The 19,996-nt window shown below is 42.8% G+C and overlaps 1 protein-coding gene across 1 annotated transcript in view; it reads right to left on the reverse strand.

Annotated features, from left to right (window-relative positions):
* Positions 1 to 456: 456 nt before the first annotated feature.
* Positions 457 to 19,996, reverse strand: part of LOC119372543 (dermonecrotic toxin SPH) — a 43,783-nt gene continuing 24,243 nt past the window's right edge. Inside the window, exons 4-6 of the mRNA XM_037643024.2 lie at positions 17,478 to 17,609; positions 12,419 to 12,659; positions 457 to 583 (exon numbers count right to left, since the gene is read on the reverse strand). Coding sequence (XP_037498952.2) covers positions 457 to 583; positions 12,419 to 12,659; positions 17,478 to 17,609 — 500 coding nt within the window. The remainder of the gene's footprint in view (positions 584 to 12,418; positions 12,660 to 17,477; positions 17,610 to 19,996) is intronic.

A 19,996-nucleotide genomic window follows, 5' to 3' on the forward strand; every position in this document is an offset into this window, starting at 1 on the left:
ACTCAAATTACATGCTTCAACTTGAGCCAAACCATGTGCGCACGCAATGCATGTGCAAGAAGTGTTCACACGTTGAAGTAAAGAATGTGAGCACCATGTTACTATCACCATGTCGCAACGTATTTTAGCAAAGCTGCTGAATCACCCGCCATTGTGCTTGACTGCTGACCCAAGGTCGCGGGATCGAAACCCGGTCGCGGCGGCCGCATTTCGATGGAGGCGAAATACAAGAGGCCCGTGTACATAGATTAAGGTGCAAGGTGAAGAAGACCGGATTGTCAAAATTTCCGGACCCCTCCACAACGGCGTCTCTCGCAATCATATCGTGGTTTTGGGACGTAAAACTCAAACATTTTTAATAATAATAAAACTGACAAATCAAAGTTGGCGAGGTGTTTATTATTATTGGGCTAAAGCTCCCATGCGGTTTCTTTCACCTTGAATAAAAACTTGTATTTAAACAATACGCTTCCATGGGTTATCCTGGGCAGTGGCAAGCCGGTACATCTTCGAGAACTCAGCTTCTTGGAGGACACTGAGAAGAGTTGTTGGCACGTTGGTCAACATACCGTCTATATTCAACCTGAAAAAAAATAAAGCTTTCATGAGCAGCCAGCATAGCATCGTTCGATACATCAATGTGCTTATCAGTCGATGTTCTAGTCACCGCTTCATGTTCTAGTCACCGCTTCTAAGCCCGTTCTATAAAACTGATTGTGAAATCGTTGAGATAATGGTTACTATGACGTGCTGATATCACTGACCTACATCTGGTATCGTTGGTTAGATTGTTCTAATATCACCGTAGAACATCTCATTGAAGCACAAACGCCGCAAAGACGAAGTCAAACGCGCAGCTCGCGCTTGAGAGGTCACAATATATTTTTGTACTCTTTTGTGATCACGTGGGATGTTTCGTCTGTTAGTTTGTTTGTTTATTAATACTGTCAACCCCAAGAGGGGGTTTTTACAGTAGTCATTTGTTGGTGTTGTTGATAGTCGTCATCAGCTATTTCGGCACAAAATCTCATGACGTCTGTACACGTCAACGGGAGGGAAAGGGTTAATTAATATTCTCGATGTAAATTTATCAGCAGCAAACTCTTTCCGCCTCGACGTGATCAGAATTTTAAGGCTTTCGCCTTAAAATCGAGGGCGTTTTTCATAGTCAGCCCACGTTTCATGAACACAAGTCCGAGATTCTGCCGCATGCATAGGCATATTACTGAAATGGGGGTGGAAAGGGCACATTTGCCCTCCTTCCTCCGAGGTCAAAAGTAGGAGGCCAGAGTGTTGCACCGAAGGTACGATTCGTAGACGTTTGCAATCGTATACACCCCGTTCATTAAGGTTTCCGGAAAAACATAACGACTGAACTTTTCTCTTCTCACTAAGAAGGAGTCAGGAGAACTTTAAAAGTCGTACTCGGCTTTTTTATGGCTCCTCTAGACCTTGTCAGCCGCAATGTATTTTTTCGAAAGTTAGAATTTTAATTTGTTGGAGGCATACCAACTTCTTTAATATCATCGTATTTACATAAAACTCAGTTTATAATGATTGCAGGTGAATGACCAAGTAAAAAACAATTTTTTTATATATAGCGTCCCCTAGGGACAGTTTTGTAAACTTTTTGGCTTGTTCTCAACATTAACCATCCATTCTAAAACAATGATAACAAAGCGAAATTCATAATCTATGCAGATGACACCAGTTTGATTTGGGCAATTTAGGTAGATTCTTACTAAGAAGGGATAATCAAGCCCAAACTAGTAAAAATTATCGTGTGTATCGAAACCACCTAAAAATCAGTATCATGAAAAATAAGGCTGTAATATTTGGACCCCGAAACAACACTTCTGAGTCAATTAAATGACGTAGGAAAGCTACAACCATCAAACAATACAATGGGTGAATATGCCTTGGAGAACACATGACATACGATGAAAAAGTAACCAGTATGATCATTAAACTCTCTAAAACGATTTATATCATACGAAAAATTTTTAATACGTTTTTCCTGGAAATGTCAAGGCAATTATTTACAACTCACTTTTTTTGCCAACTATATATTTTGTTTTCTTTCTTTGAGGGACTACCGCCAATAAAAGTATTAAGCTAGCGCCATTTAAAAACGCCTTGTTCGCGTATTATGCAAAGTCTCATATTTGTTGAACACTAGTGTCCTTTTTATAACACACGTAGTGTTTTTCGTATTACTTAGGCGTACAACAACAATGTGTGCGGAAAATACAACCTTGGCATAGTTAATGATAACCGTAATAATATTAACGTGCCAGATATACCAGCTGGACTGAAAGCATGTAAGAGAAAATATAGTTAACACATGCAAACCAGAAGGCTGGCAAGTAAAGAACGTCGTTATTAATTTTGGAAAACAAATGCGTCAGTTTTCGTTACCCCAGCACTGAACACAATTAATGGGGAATAAATTTTGATGATAAAGAAGTGTAGTTACATGTCTTACGAAGTGTACTACTTTAATGGACGCCACTGCCACAAGCTTATAATTAATGAATGCCCACGTTTCTTCTCATATTTATTGTTGATGTATCAAAAACATTGATTGTATGTGGTACTTACATGTATCAACTACTTAAGTATGTTTGTCGCTGTATGGCATGTAAAACGCATTGTTTTTTATCATGCTGTATTTTGACATTGTAGATATAGAGTGGCAAATTCTGTAGCTTTTTGCTTGGTAAGCCGTAACCCGTTGTTGCAAAAAAAAATATCTCTGCATATGCATTCAAGCTTTCATATATGGGCACAAAAATGTCCCTTTCCAAGTTAAATCGAAAGAAATGTAACATATTTATAGGTACAAAGATGCACTTCCATGGAGACTAAACGATAGAGGCCTTTGTATTCTTCAATGTCAGTTTTTGGGACGTTATACCCCAGATATTATTATTATTATTATCTTCAATGTCAGCGTATGTTAAAAAAAACAGGTAGTCAAAGTTACCCGGAGCCGTCCACTACGGTGCCCGCATAGCCTCAGTTGTTTTGGAGCGATGACCCCCATAATACAGCGAACGGTATATTCATCCCTGATATGAAGTCGGATGCGTAGCTGTACTACCTACACTTGCGTTTTTTTTATTCATGCTTCAGGTTTCGTGAACGTTGGCATCACTGGAATGTAAACTAAACCTTTACGTTTCACTTTTTGAGCGCACAAAAGAACAAGGACGAAAAATGACGCGGACACTGCGCTGACTTCCAACATATGCTTCTACAGTGGTGTATACATATATATATATATATATATATATATATATATATATATATATATATATATATATATATATATATATATATATATATGTAACAGAAAGCAACGCACGCAGGCGCATTGTAAAGGAAGACTTTATGTAAAACCACAAATAAGTATGCGTAATCAGCAGTCAAACAAACCCATACCGGATTTTTTTCCTTTGCAAGATCAAGAGGTCATTCCTGAATGTCACTACCGTCGAGTCACCATGTGGGCCTTGCTTAGAAAGTCTAGTTCTTTTTTTGATAGGTCAATTGAAGGTGCACTAATGCACGTGTCTCCCAGACTTGCAATCGTTATTTGCGTGCTCACGTGCATACTTATTTGTGGTTTTACGTGAAGTTTTCCTGTACAATGCGCCTGCGTGCGTTGCTTTCTGTTGTATATATATATATATATATATATATGTACCACCGTAGAAAATAAAGCATATGTTGGCAGGCAGCGCTGCGTCCGCGTTGTTTTTCGTCCTTGTATTTTTTTGTGCGCTCAAAAATTGAAGCATGAATTACCAACATGCCCAAGCATACGCTGTTTCAAAACGTTTACGTTGCGTAAAAATGAAATGTTCATGCTGTTCATGTTTAATTTCGCAAGTTTACTTAAACCTAGGATGCAGAATCACGATTCCAGCGTGGCGCGCGATGTTCCTCATATTATTTCCTAAATAGTGTTTTGCAGAGGGAAAGCTTGATGAGGCGGCTACTTTCTCCACACACATGAAGCAGCCACCTTCAAGCTCTGGCAGGCATACAAAAAGGATGTTGCTTTCATCTTCATATCAAATTGATCAGTATAAATACGGATTAGGAAGGAAGCGATTACATCACGTCATTGCTCAGGTACATTACTGCGCAATGTGGATGTGCTTGATGAATTCAAGCCGGTGTTCTCCCAACGCACATAAAGGATGGCAGCTGCTGTTGTGCCAAAACACAGGATGAAAAAAAAAGAGATAAACATACTAATATTGGCTACGTAACAGTATTCATATGCAACTATATACGCTATGGCATTCGGTATAAGCATCCGAATAGAAACATGATTGACTATGGGTGTACAATTCATATGATACATTTGGTTTGTGAACATTCTTGGCTTCTGCGAAGATAAAAGCCAGACGGACAGGAATTTAGAACTGGGCGAAAGAAAAAAAAAAGAAAGTTCCACTTAAAGTAAAGTAAACAAGCCAGTAATAAAACAAGGTAACGCTGAAAGAGCGAACTAAATTCTGCATATTCGCTTAACAAAGTTGCGCGGCTAGTTCATTTTAGGTAACGCTGAAAGAGCGAACAAAATTGTACATATTTGCTTAACAAAGTTGCGTGGCTAGTTAATTTTTCATGTTTCGCTTCATATAAGTTCGCCAGTGCTAATTTTTCAACAAACACAAGGAGATGAGTGCCCGTCCTGTCATATCTATAATGTGTTTGTTGCAAGAAAATTGCTAAAGCTTGCACTAAGCCGCGCAAGGCTTGAAACAGCAAAACTGGGCGATTCTGAAGACTAATTTAGTTGCTTCTAGGTTCTTTCTACGCCTTAGCTAGGTGATTAGGGTTGTTTCTAGGTTGCGTCTAGGCCGTTGCGAGGCTTTAGATAGGTGATGTTAGGTTGTTTCTACGTTCATTTTCAGCGCACAGACGTTCGAGTTAAACCAAAGACAGTCACAGACACGACAAGGATGAGCAAACTCCAAAGACCAGCTCGCGTTGAAACCAATATTTCGCACTTCTCGTAGATCTACGGGCACGTCGTCGTTGGCGTACGCCTTCCATCGCTTCGGGGTCTTCTCGCAGGCGCCATTGCCTTTCCTGTTACCTAGTATTTTCTCGTTCTACGTACTTGGGGTCTTCGGCTCGCCGCCGTACCTTCGCAGCCATTTGTTGTTGGGCTAACTGTTGCGTTCTTCTTTTTTAGTGGACCAGTTGTGAGTAGTGGGATTTACCCAATATCTGTGGCACATACCCGTTTATCGTAATGATAGTTCTTGCCTTCTTCATTTCTAGTGGACCAGTGGTGAGTATTCATGGAGGAAAAAAAAACAGGAGGGAGCATCACGTGACATTTTTGAAGCCCAGCCAAAAGAAATGAAACAGGGGCATGCTGGGAAATGAGCACCCTCACGTGATAGGCAAGCGGTGAGAGGGGGGAGCGGCGTCCGAGGAGGTTGGCTTGTGGACACTAGACGCGCGCGCTCGTCAATTTTTGTTTTTTGTTCATGAGCCCACCAAAAAAGGAAATGAAACAGGAGCATGATGGGAAATGAGCCTCGACCGCGAGGAGCAAGCGGCTTCAGAGGAGGTTGGCGCGGTTTCAAAGGAGGATGGCGCGGCTTCAGAGGGGGTCGGCTTGTGAACGCTAGGCGCGCTCCCTCCTATATTTTTTTTCTTTCCTCCATGTGAGTATTGGGATTTACCCAATTTCTGTGGCACAAACCCGTTTAGGATGATGATAGTTCTTTTGGTCCTTCGGGGGAAAAATGACTTGCCAAACAGCTTCGCTGTTAAAATTAGTGTTGGTACACTTCGATGAAGAAAACTAGGTGTACAGAATTGGAAAGGAGCGTGCATAGAGCGAACAAATTTGAGTTGCAAAGGCGATGGCATAGGGAAAGGAAAATTGAGGAGGTCACATACGTGGCAGTGAATAATTTTGTAACTTTTGTAACACAAGCGGAGATTGATGAAGTAGCGCACAAAAGACACATTCGCACTCACATAAAGATGATAGCGTTTATATTTGTGTCTTCTTTATGCGTTTGTGAATGTGTCTTTTGTGCGCTGTTACATTGCTATCACGGCTCACCAAATGGCTCATCTGTATATGTTAGAGAAGCGGAGAGTCGTGAGTATAAAAATTCGCGAAACATGCGACGGAAGCATGGAGTTACCGAGGAGCTTTTGACGTCGTAGAAAAAAAGGCATTTCAGTAAACACAACCAGTAGAACTTTCGCTTATCACCTGATCAAACAAAGGTGAGCGGTCTGCGGCTTTCCATTTTTTGTTTCTTGCTCAAGCATATAAAATGCGGGAAGTTGAACTTGTGTTTCTTATATAGCTTACAGGATGACCACCGGCTATGTGTCCTCTCTCATCTTCCCGTACTAATCTAGTATCATGTTAATACGGTGAAGCATGAAAACCAATCGCTGTTTCGCAGTGAGCATGACTCAAGATTTCTTCGGAAGACTATCCTAAAGAAAGAACACCTTCAGTGGATCAACTATTGATGCGTTTTGTTTCCGCACTCATGAGAGATGATGACCTGTCATGCTACTACCTATATTAGACGTGTGCATTATTCTGATTACTTTAAAGAGACACTAAAGCGAAACAATGAATCGGTTTAGATTGATAAATTGTGGTCTGAGAACTCTAACGTCGTTAATTGGGCCATCATAAGTTTATTATTAGAAGAGAAAATCAAGTTCAAAGTTTCGTTTTGAAATTTCGCGCCGAAATCTCCCCGTGTGACGTCAGGGATTTCAATGTGTAGTTATCGTACTTTGGCACCGTCGGCTCAACACAATTACACCAAAGTTGGTATGTTAAGTCTATGGCCCCCTCACAGGACAATGTACTTCATTTTCACTGATTAGGAACCGCGTAGTTCCTAGTAGGCACCGTCAAAACATGTGACGTCACGGCGAATGCTGCGGAAACTTCAATGTGGCGTCGCCACCCACATTTTGTTCTTGCGCGTTTTTTCGCTTACTAGGCGTCTTCTCGAAGCAAGCGCGATGTTTTTGGTATCGTGAAACGGTACTTTACTAATATGAGAAAAATCTTTTTCCTCATTAGTGTCCCCTAAACGAAGACAGGTACTTATTAAAAATAGATTTTTCATGGTCGTCGAGAGTTTTTAGATGGCTCAGCGATGGGCTAGGTATCACTCAACAACTTTCTGAACTTGAGGATTTACAGTCACTGGGCAAATATATTAGATAATAACCAACTCTGTTCGGTCTACTGCAAAAGAGCACAGAGATACGTGATCCTGTGTGAGCCAGCTCAGTCAGGAGAGGAAGGGAGCATCTTTGAAACAAGGACAAAAGGAAAGTACGACACACCATCTTTTGTCTTCGTTTTTGCGCCGTCCGTATCAAAGATGCATAACCGATTCCAACTTGCCCAGACACCAATTCCTCTGCAGAGGAAGAGAGTGATCAACTTATATAAGGGCGAGGAGGTCGCCTTGAGCTATAGACTGCTCTGGCCTGCTACGCTATTCTGGTTAAGGATACTGAGTAAATAGAGTGATGAACGACGGTGATAATAACTTTAAGTTTGCTATTACAAATATGTGCTTGAAGCTGGAGCTGAAAACATCGTGAATTCGCAGTGTGCTGCAATTTTTTTTATATTCTTGTAAAACGACTCTATTAAGCTATGTTCCCTTCAATCCGCCTTTTTTGACGACGCCCCCGCGCATGCGCTCTCCCCTAACGGAGAAGTCGCTAAACGTCTCATCATCTCGGAGCTTTGCTTCTGGCAATACCGGTTGTCCTGGCCCCTACCAAACCCTTACCAAAACGGCAGAGGGCAGCACAGGAAGATGAAAAAAGGCGGATTGTTGAGTGAGTGGGCGTGAATTTAAAACATGACATAAAAGGTGAACGGAGAGCACGAGTTGGGGCTGCCCAAACTAAGGAAACGGACTGTGCAGCCATATTCGCATGTCATTCGGCAAGATCATTTTTGCGACGTTCTATTGGCGCTGTTTTAGTTTCTTTTTAATACATTTGCCAATCTGGATTACATACGTCCTTTCACATGAATTCAGAGTAGCCAGACAAAGTTATGAGTAAAGATTACAAAGCGTTTCCGATACTGGGCGTGACATGCATTCACCTTATTACTTCCTGACTAAACCTGCTTGCAATTAGTGACAATAGTGAGAACGCGGCCTCTAATGGCAGCTTTCGCGCGCTGGGAAGCCGCGCTGCTCAGCCCCGCGCTCGCGGATCAACTTTGGGCCGTCCAGATGGCCGAGGAAGATCCAGGTATCAAGGACTTCTGGCCGTCACCTAGACGGGGCCATCGGCCCGGCCCACCAACTCGCACGACTAGATAGAGTTATTTCCTTCCTTAACATGTTTGCATTACTTCTGCAGGTGCTCAGGAGCAGAAAAAACGACGCCCATCTTTGACTTACCCGCAATTACTCTGAGAATGTGCCCAGTGCAGTACATGCATGAAAGAGCAGCAACTATTTTTATTCTAATAGTAACTGTAACCTTTTAAAGCGTTTTAGGCTGCAAGAATTTTATGCCTGCTCTACTAGAAAACTGTCTGTCCCTCTCTAACGTGAGGTGATCGTCGTTAAACAATAGAGAAAACAAAATAAAATCTCTTTTATAACCGGATTTGGTTTAGACAACGATTGCAGTGATGTTCCTTCTGCATTTGTTAACCGACCTGTGCCATCCGTGCTACCAAGGCAAGATCAGCCCGGACTCTCAGAAAGCAATGCGGATCGATGGTTGATCTAATGACGCCTGCACATTCTGGATGTCTTAGGAGGGTGTCGCAATTGTGTTTGCAGGCGTGTCGGTTTCGCCTTTACGGGTGAAATTGAATAGATTTCACCCCTAGGCAAAAGAAAACAGAGGCCTATTTTTGGAAGTCTCAAAGTGGCAACGTGGTCTTCGCAATACGGACTTTAATTATCCTATTTGACCTTAGCACCTACCTCGTCTCATCAAAGAGATAGTTATCTTAATTCCTATAATTATACTTCTAATTAATCTATCTGGTCATCGTCTGATGTCTGCCGCGATAGAAAAAAACTAGATAAAACTAAAAAAATTCATCAGCATTAAATTTGATGGCGCTCACTCTGGGTACAATACTGAGAATGTACTGAAAGCGTTTCGTGGATGGGGCCTGGGACTCAAGTTTACCCATGAGATAGCAAAAGACAAACAACTACAGTTTTTAGACCTTTCACTAAGAATTTCGCCTATGCATATGTGCCGGATGTACCGCCCTAGATTGAAAAAACCCCTGCTCCACTACAAGCCGGGGCATTCAAAGATTGTTAAAAACGGAACAGCAGTGTCTTGTCTTCAAGGGGCTATGTTGCAGTCTTGCTATTATGAAATGAAAGAAAGCTTTTCCAAACAAGTAGCACGGCTATTCTCAGTAGGCTTCCCGGAAAAGGCTATCACCAGAGCTGCTCATAAAGTTATAAGATTAGTGAAGGGGGTTGCAAGCATCACCTTCAAGGAACCGCTTCAGTAAAAAAAAAAGCACTGTGCGGTTTTGCGATACGTTCATAAATTTTCTCACGGGTTAAAAAAAACGTTGGCGGAAGGTATGGTGTTGAAGTTGTTTTCAGTGCTCTCATTAAGACGCAACATTTGTGCCAGGCCGTTGCTAAAAAGTTTAAAGCAGGGGAAAGAAAATGCAGCTGTGGCTTAAAAGAAGAATCGAAGTTAACGAAATGCCGAAACGGAGTGATATATCGGATAACGTTAACCTGTGGAATACGTACATAGGAGAGGCTGGCCGCTGTATCAACACACGACTTAAAGGGCATGCTAACTCACTGGGGAAACATTTTCACACTTGTCTGATCATTGTAAATCAAGCAATTGTGAACCCGCTTTCCATCATACAGGTATTTTGTTTGCAGATAAAGACAAACTAACACGTGAAGGTTACGGAAGCCTTTAATATAAATAGGTGTGCAAAACAATTTATCAGTCATCCTTCGGTGGCTCTAACAGATAAGGAGTTTGTTTTTTTATTCTGTTTTTCCCTTCTGGCCGTGTGTGACATGACTTGCACCGCACATGATCTATGCTGGTTCTTGGGTACTTGTACGTATTGTTCCTTTCAAAAATAAATAGTTGAGAGTTAGCGCCGGTGTGTCTCTTTGTCGTCCTTGCTTTTGTGCGCGCTATAAAACTTTAAACCTGCTTTTGCTATTGGTGACCGACCAATTGCTTGAATTAGCTTCTGTGTGCTAATTCTGGCTGTTGGTGACAAACTTTTAACTAACCTTGGCTAGCACAACATAATTTTGGGTAATTGTCAGGTAGTCGTAGCTAGCGCTTGATATGTTTCGCTACTGTTGACTACTACTGGTCAATGTTGGTTACCACAGGTTGCTTCTGGCCAGTGCCTGTTCATGTTGGCCAGTGATGGATAAGTGTCGCCTAGTGTCAGCTCATGGTAGGCTAGCGTTAACCTATGCCTGCCAATAACGCTAATAATGGAGAACCTTGGCTGCCACTAGCTAATCTTGGTTAAGTCTCGCCTGTCATGTCACCTACCGTCACGGGGTGTTGTCTATTTCCTCTTATAGCAAAGCAATAGATATTACTTATGTAGTACTGAGACTCTGCCACTCCTAATATAGCGTCGCCTGACCCGACCTGGCATGCGCCTGCTAACGCTGCTTGTGAGACGCACGTAAGAGCGCCGTATTGTATACATGTCCTAGGTGAAAGAGGCATTTGCATCTCTACCTATGTTAAATGGGATGTTTAATCAGCTGCCTTTAGGTGTCACGTTCGTTCGACGTTCCTGGTAAGTCTGTGTCATGCATACAGTTACCCAGTTACACGAAGGCGCCGATCTACCTCGTAACGCTTGTCTCACGGGCTATGCCGGCTATACCTTTTGTGGCACTTCTACAACTGAAGTGGACGTGACACACTTGCTGTGGTCGTGCCCGGGCCTAGAGCAAGCACGCCTTCGCCATCTCACAGCAACCGGTCACCGTCCTGGTCGCCCTCCGGACTTACAAGGATACGAGGACCATTCCATCGACCCTTGTTAGACTTTATGCACGAGTTGAACTTGTTTACGTGTGAGGTGCTTCTCGTGATAATCACGCAAATATGTTATGCCTAAAGGTAGTCTTTCGAATAATAAAAAAAGACACGGCATAGGCAGCTGCTGGCTGACTGCTATACATAAAATCGATTCCCTCAGTCTCTGTAATTAGGTGAATTTTTGTCTCTGTTCTTTCCGTAGGCACGGTATATAATTTAAGAATGTGCTTGATTGGGCTGTTTGGTGGGCTGATGATGGGGTGGGTTGAGAGTGTTGATTGGTCTGAAAGGCTCTGTCCCCAGCCACCTAGCTGACCACTGTAAAGATTGTGGTTGTCAGCCGATTATTGATAAGTGTGTGGTCATGGGGCGCTATACCGAGCAGCGCGAACGCGAGATTAGAGAAGGCTTTCACATTGAACAGCACAATGTTTCTTGTGTTAGTGTACCCTCAATTTCGCTTCGCGGCGTTGAAATTAGATATCTGGGGTCCACTGATCTGACATGTTCTTGACAATGTTTGCCGTTTGGCCTTTATCACATGTATGTGCGCTTTGGCTTATGTTCCGTGTTTCTAGCAGATACCCGTGTCCTATATATAGCACTTGTTTTGCAACCAACATTGGTCGTTAGTTCAGCGCCTTGTATGTGTCCTCTTCTCGTCGCGTGTTTAGCGCTGTTTTTATTCCTCGTCTACCAACGGTATGTATTTATCAGATCATGCAAATATAAAATATGTAGCTTAATACACCGCTGTTTCTGTTCCTTCCTACTTAGAATAAGAGAAAGCTGAGCTAGCAATTGGTGGGTATTCATGCTAAAGAGACCGAGCGTGCAAACACGAAAGCAAGATATAAGTCACCACACCACTAACGCCGAAAAAAAAATGCGTTTTTTAGTCCGCGTTTATGGCGTTTTCAATTCTCTCCTGTGGCCGTGTTAGCACGCCCTGTCTGTTTAACATGAATTTCTTTCCACGTTCTTGTGAAGTCGCGTACACACTCTAGAGATTCTGACCAACTACCACACAAGCATATTTCAGCCAGCAAGTGATTTGTGCAAACCAGGTACATGTTAGTAAGTTTCTACCTTTTTCGTGCTGTTTTCATTTATGATTCGGTTTAGTCCATGTCTTTTTGTATCCGCTTGAGCCTATAGGCAATGTTTTGGTGGACTAATAAAACAACTAGACGGGGCACTTGTCCCGTTTTTTTTTAGTCTACATCTATTCTAATTTTAGTTGTTATTTTAGACCTGCGTTCTACCAGCCAGCCTCGCATAGAAGGTATCTTACGAATCGAACTGTGACCACGTAAACACTACTAAGTGTGCATACCTCAGGAATCGACGCATGGTCAATGGATTGTCGACAGTCCAGACGTACACCTTGTCCACGTAGTCATGCGTCGTGTTCGCAGCAGTTCGCCGTGATGTCGCAGCTTTAGTGCGCGATCCCCAGTAAATATCCACCAAGCAGTTAGTTATGCCGTCACCCTGCCAGCGATGTTGGCTGATACCCAGCTCTTCGTACGTACCGGCGATGACACTCAGCAAGTCGTACCCACTGATGTCGAAACCTGCGGTCAAATTAATTTATTTTTATTTTATTTATTTACAGTATACTGCGGTCACAAAGGACCATGCAGGTGGGAAACTATACAGTTGCAAATTTACAAACACAAATGGAGCCGTAAGGCACACAAGCTCACAGAAAAGACAAACAAAGCAACCTATCGGCATATCTAGAAGTATTACAAAAGAAAATAATAAAAAAAAGTAAAAGAAACCAGCGCAGCCTGTCAAGATAACTAAATAATACAGTTCATAGGCGAGTGGCGCATGCTATAAGAAGTACAAAAGTAAACAAAAAAGAACTCTTCTCGGAATACATCGGGTGCGTAAATACAGTATTTGCAAATCATGAAGTAACACGGTATCAATAAAAACACGTAGTGAAGAAATTACGAAATACAAAAGTGAAAGCGAAAAGAAAAAAGAAAAGTCACACGAACATTCAGTGGTTTACTACATTTCTAAATCGGTAAGTAGCGCACTTTCAAATGCACTTGCAGATTCTAAAGAAACAATATTTTCAGGCAGTGAATCCCAATCAGAAATGGTTCATGGAAAAAAAGAGTACTTAAAAAGATTAGTACGCGTTTGATAAGAAAGTAGATTATGTGCATGTCGATTTCTCGACGTGCGTGACAAAAATGGTTGAATAAATGCACGCGCATTCACATTCAGTCTGTTGTGATAAAGCAAGAATAAAAATTTAAGTCTTAATATTTTCCTGCGCTGCTCTAAGGTTGGAATCTTATTTTCCAGCATTAGAGATGACGGTGAATCTGTTCTCTTATATTTGTTAAATATGAAGCTTACTGCCCGCCTCTGTACCATCTCGAGCCTATGCTTATCTTTTTTGTAGTGGGGATCCGAAACTACGCTCGCGTATTCAACTTTAGGCAAAACATAACTTTTGTAGGCGAGAAGCGTTGCACCGGGGGGGGGGGGGGCGCGTTTTTCAGCTTGTGCCTAAGTAGGCCAAGTTTGCGAGTAGCTGCTATACAGATGTTTTCGATGTGGGAGGACCATGTGAGTTTGTTGGAGATCGTCAATCCCAAATATTTGTACTCCGTGCCTTCTGCGACGGTGTCATTACTAATTTTATACGTGTATAAGAAAGGTTGTCTTTTATTGCTTACGCGCAGCAGTACAGTTTTTTTTGGAATTGACATGTTGTGTCAATTCCAGGGACATTGACCATGTTGTGCACCATTCGTGGATTTTCGCTTGACTAGTGTTTAAAGAAATTTGGTCATTTTGGCATGTTACCTTTTCGAAAATCAAACAATCATCGGCAAACAGCCTAATTTGGACATCAGGACACACATCTGCGGTTATATCGTTCACATACATGAGAAAAAGAATTGGTCCCAAGACACTTCCTTGAGGCACACCAGACGTAACTGGCAACCGCTTGGATGAGTATCCATCAACATCAACAAACTGAGTTCGGTTGGATAAGTACTGTTTTATCCAATTTATAATAAAAGGTGGTAGGCCAAATCTGTGAAGTTTGTTTAGAAGTTTACTATGGGATACACGGTCAAAAGCTTTGCTAAAATCTAAAAAGATTAAATCCATCTGACCAGCCAAATCAAGGGTTAAAGCGATCTCGTGAATAGTGGTAGTAAGCTGTGTGACTGTTGAAAGTTTTTTTGCGAAATCCATGTTGGTGATCAGATAGCAGCTTATCACTTTCAAGAAATTCGGTTATGAAATGCACGAGTATGTGTTCAAGCATTTTGCAGCAGGATGACGTCAGGGATATCGGGCGGTAGTTCTCTTTGTTTAAGCGGTCTCCTTTTTTGTGAACTGCCACTACCCGGGCGACACGCCAATCATCTGGAATGATAGCTAGCTTCAAACAGGAACGAAAAATCTCAGTGAGAATGTATGACACAGGCTCGGCATACTGGCGCAAAAAAGCATTGGGAATGTTTTCTGGACCGCCTGAAGATCTTTCTTTAAGGTTCAGTAAGAGAGAAAAAAACACCTTCTACAGTTATAAAGTTATCATCAAAATCTGATGGCCCAAATGACTGGACGCCGCTTTCGGCTGGAGAGAATGCAGAATGGAAGTACTCATTCAACACGTCAGCTATGCCAATAGGTTTCGTTATAAGCACATCCGTGTCTTTTATTTTGTCTATTTGTTTAGATTTAGAGCCGAGAAAACACCAGAACTTTTGAGGATTTGTCTTAATAAAACTAGGCAAAGTAATTTCAAAATATTTGTTTTTTTGCGCAAGACAGCACACGGTGTAATTCTTCTCGAAGTTGACGCAGTTATTCATTATTGGCGACCTTTTTTTTCTTTGCTCTTTTAAGCTTGCGCTTCAAATGAATAATGTTTCTATCAACCCAGTGGTTGTGGCGATCTGACTTAATACGCCTCGTAGGAACAAAATTTTCCATGCACTTTTGAACAGTTGCTTTAAACTTATTCCACAAAGTAATACCATCATGGTCTCGCAAATTATCTGCCAGTTCCCACAGCTCGTCGAGAATAGTGTCATCATTTGCCTGATTAAAGTTTTTGACAGTTTTGCTCTTTGGCCGAGTTTTCACGCAGTTATTTAGGGTGCAAGAAAAAAGAACTAACTTATGGTCCGATATACCATCCTCTACACGAAAGGCATAATCAGCAATGCTTCTGCTGACAAATATAAGATCCAGTATTGCGGCAGTAACAGGCAGTACCTGCGGGAAACCTCTTGTTTGGGTCTGTTCGAGTAGCCTTGCGTATACTACGGGGCAGTGCACAGAAAAACAACACAAGCTCAGAGAGACGTAATACGCAAGACGGGCGCCTCTGTACTAACTTTTCCATATTGTGTTTCCTCACGCTACACTATTAGGTTTTCAATAACGGTAACTGCGATATATCTACAAAGCTAACTTAGTGCATCAAAGCAGTAAACAGGATTCGCACAACGGATATGTTCATTGCTAAAATAGGTGAATTAACGGAAAAACTGATGCCTATTTGTGCTTTTTCTGCAATAATAACCCTCCATAACACACACATTAAGCGCCTTCCTAGCGAAAAGAAACACTTCTACATATCAGCTAAAACACCAGCTAAGAGTGGAACATAGGTAGCCCACATATGGCTACTAAAAGGGCTTCAGGAGGTTAAAGCTTAGATTTAAAGAATACATCGTCACTATGCTAACTACAGATGCGAAGACGTGGAGAACTTCACGCGATATTGATCCATATTGGATACGTATATCAGTATCAGTAATCAGGATTCAAGAGAACTTTACAATCTTTTGAGTGATGAAACTCGTCGTTAATGAACTTGACTGTTAGTAAGTGTAAATTCACGTGTATATCCAACGCCTGTGTACCTGTGTACGCGCGGACTCCTTTACTAAGATTCCCTTAGATCTATCAACAGCATAAAAGAATATTGGTCTTCATTATGAAAGAAGTAGGGCAAATACGGACACACGAGAAAATATTAAGGAAATACTAACGGAGGCTCTTTACCGCCGTCACTAAAGCCGAAAGTATGCTATCATTATACTTGGCCAGTTCTAGCATATGGTGCCCAAGCTTGGAGAATGAGAAAGAAACTCGAGAAGTTGCAGGGGTACTGACACGAAAATTTTGAGCTGTCATTTTCTCTCATCATATGAAAAAATCAATCCCACAAGGGCATATAAAATGTACCGGCAAGCGTCAGTGCAGCCTGAAAAATTATTTATACTATGTTCTTAAAAGCTAGTTTCACTTCCTTCTATATACTGAACTCACGACACGGTATCAGCTCCTCGTCACGTGCTCACGCAAAATATTGTGATGTTTCCACGGCCGCCCCACTCCGTCTCTCGTTGGGTGACGCACGAGCGGCCATTTTGAATGTTTCGGTATCTGGAAATATCACAACTAGCAATACTGGTGCGTGAAGTCACCAGAATTGATACTAAATTTTGTGAGCATGACGAGCCACTGGAGCCGAAGTTTCTGCAAGCGGACTCATCTTCATCAAGACTGTAACTGCTATTGAAGAAAACAAGCCCACTTCCTAAATGTCGGCTCCAGCGACACGCCGAGTTCACGCATTTTTCGTATCTTGAAGCTTCCGGCTTCCCCTGAACTTCTGTTTGAAAACTGAAATTGTATCTTGACGCCACGATAGCGTAGATGTCAATGGGTGCACCGTGAGAAAATCGACTTTAATGTCAAAATAAAATGGAACATAAACGTTTACTCAGCTTAACAATTGCTTAGAACCGTATCTGTATTCAGGACATTTGTTTGGCTGAGTGAACTCAGCTTCGAGAATTGATGCGATCTTTTAAACAGCACACGGCGAGTGCAGGAACGAGCAATGGTGACACTGACTATAAGAGAAAGGAAGACAGCTCAGAGTGCATCACAAGAAAGGTTGGGTTAGCCGAAACCCTAGCACAAAATAACGAGAGAAAATGAACTTGCGCAAGTCGCGTGATTATATGGGCAGATAACCGACGATAAATTCCAGCATCGTAATAGACACTATGAGGTGAGAAGTGCACCCAAGGACGGTGAAAGGCTACGTGGAATGACAAATCAAGGCATTTACAGGTTAGAAATGAAATCAGCACGCCTAGGACACGGTCGCTTGGTCATTGGAAGAGGCCTTCGTCCTTCGGCGGAAATAAAATAGGATGATGATTATGGCTGAAAGATTAACGATGCGCATTTGCGGCGCATACAACGATCACAATATTACACGTGCCTTCAAGTCATCAGCGCGTCATTTAACCTTCAGTCACTTCAGAAGTCGCTTACAGGCCTAACGTAGCAATGTTTCCTGAACCACAAGTGCGCAGACTTACCCACGTGGTCCAGAAAGAGTGATGCATTTCCGGCCCCCTTGAAGGTGTCCAGTGCTCCCGAGAGAATGTCTTTGTCTTTCGTTGAGAACGCGGACACGATGACGTTCAGCATGTGCTCGGAGGGAATTGTGCCTTGTAAAATGAGATGCACCTGATAAAGATAAACTGCTTGCAAGCTTTAAAAACAGTGGAAAAAACGTGCACTGACAAAAGGTAACGAAACTAAGCAGGGATGAATAGAAACGAATCGAAGACGACGCAGACGCAGCGCGGGCCACGATGCATTATGGCCCGCGTCTGGCATAAATTTACTTTAGCCACGTGTGGCGCCCCGTGCGTTTGACCCAACGTAGCTTGCGTTTGACCCGATTCTCAAACTCTGTTCATCCTCCGAACGCAACAGCAGCATGCCCAACGCAGCTTGGTGACCCAGTGTCTTGGGTCCCCAATTCTCACGCTGTCTAATGACGCAAGGTGTGTGACCGGGCTAGTTGGTATACCATAGTGACGTGAACAGCGCGTGTAATACACAAGGACGAAGAACCGACGAGGACTGGCGCCGACTTCCAACTGAAATTTATTAACACAAACATGGAAAAACGAGGACAAGTAGGCACACGTGTTCACCGCTCATCGTCAGGATAGCACGCGCATAATCATTGAAGTTGCAGCTATCGCTAAAGGCAATTGCATCAGCAAACCTTCAATCGCCCTCACTGACAAATAAATAGATTACCTAAGTTCATCCGGTCAGATAACCTAGACATACTCCGGTGCTTTTCCTGATGTCGTTTCGCGGGTTTGTGGTTTTCGCTTATTAATTCTTTTTGTTTCTTGGTTCCCTCTCCATGTCTGCCGTCATGCGCAATTCAAATGAGCGGTGAACACGTGTGCCTACTTGTTCTCGTTTTTCCATGTTTGTGTTAATAAATTTCAGTTGGAAGTCAGCGCTAGTCCTCGTCGGTTCTTCGTCCTTGTGTATTACACGCGCTGTTCACGTCACTCTCTAATGACACATTGCACGAAGCCCGAGCGCACGAAACTGGCCCTGGTATCCCTGAAGACTCGCTGCCGTTTCTGAATATAGTCAACAAGGCATTAACCTCCGAGAAGCGATAAGCCCTGGTCAGCGTGCTTAGCAAGCATGCTTCATTGCTTCATTTCAGTCAGGATGCTACCAAAGTTCGCATTTCAAATACGCAGGCTCATCACAGGATCGACACTGGGTCAGCGCATCCCATAAGGCAGAAGCCTTATCGCCTGTCCGCATCGGAGCGCAAGCTCATCGCTGGACAGGCGGACGACATGCTAGTCAGGGTGATCATCCAAGATTCTTCTAGCCCTTGCGCTGCGCCGGTCATCCTTGTGAAAAATAAAGACTGGTCATCGAAGTTCTGCGTCGACTACCGGAGGCTAATTTCTGTGACGAAAAAGCATGTGTATCCACTTCCCCGAATTGATGACGTCATTGTCTCCATTGTACGTCCTGTCCTACTTCTCATCTGTGGACCTTCTATCGGCCTACTTGCACATACTGATGCATTCCGTCCAAAAAGAGAGAACCGCTTTTGTCACACCAGATAGCTTGTTTGAATTCAACGTTATGCCGTTTGGTTTGCGTAACGCGCCCGCAACGTTCGAGAGATTTGTGGACAGGTGTGATGAGTGCGATGAACGCTCTGTGGCTTCAGAGCCGCTGAGTAGCCGCCGTAAGACGAGTAATGAGCATCAGAGCGCGGCCGGTAGCTATGGTACTGGTGACCTGCTCGAAGCTTGGGCCTTCTGCGAAAGTATGCCACGAGAAGGCATACCAGGGACGAGCCCGACAAGTATTGTGCTGGTTAACGTGATTACTCAAGAGTTCAGCTTAAAACAAATGTGAGTGGACAGTCCTAAAGTGGATCCACAATGGCAAAGTTCGGACAAGAGGGGCATGAACCCCCGAAGCACTGGCTCCGATATGAATTTGTTGAAGCGGAAGCATGGAAGCTCGTACCGTCCAGAAACAAATGAGCTTCGAGACACCCAAAATTTGTGTAGTGTGCTGTGGGCTACCTAGCTTGGAGCTCAGGCACAGATTTTTTCGTTGAGTATTGCTTCTTTTATGGCAGCATTATCGACAAGCCACCGCGGTACAAGGAAACTGATAGGAAGGAAGAACGCTGGTTCTGCTTTAGTACTTGGAAGAAAAAAAAAAGATCAGCCTTGAAATGAGGTTCGTCCATACCTAACTAACCTGCACTCCCATTGTATGTGTATCTCTGCTCTTTACTAGCGCGTCTTGGGTGTAGCTATATGTTACGACGATGACAATGGACGAGTTATATCAAACACTCTTGACTTTTGGATGTGCTCATGACATTTATATGAATTACGTGCTTCTTAGTGGAACATAGCAGATTCAAATTAACACCTGACTGAATGCTGCAAGCATGGCGGTGCTATAGTGTTAGCAATGCAGGACTGTTGCACCTGTGTAACGCTCTAAAGCTTTCAGTGTCCATGCGCGTCTTGTGTAA

This window comes from Rhipicephalus sanguineus, chromosome 10 (assembly GCF_013339695.2).
Source record: "Rhipicephalus sanguineus isolate Rsan-2018 chromosome 10, BIME_Rsan_1.4, whole genome shotgun sequence".
In the NCBI taxonomy this organism is placed as follows: Eukaryota; Metazoa; Arthropoda; class Arachnida; order Ixodida; family Ixodidae; genus Rhipicephalus; species Rhipicephalus sanguineus.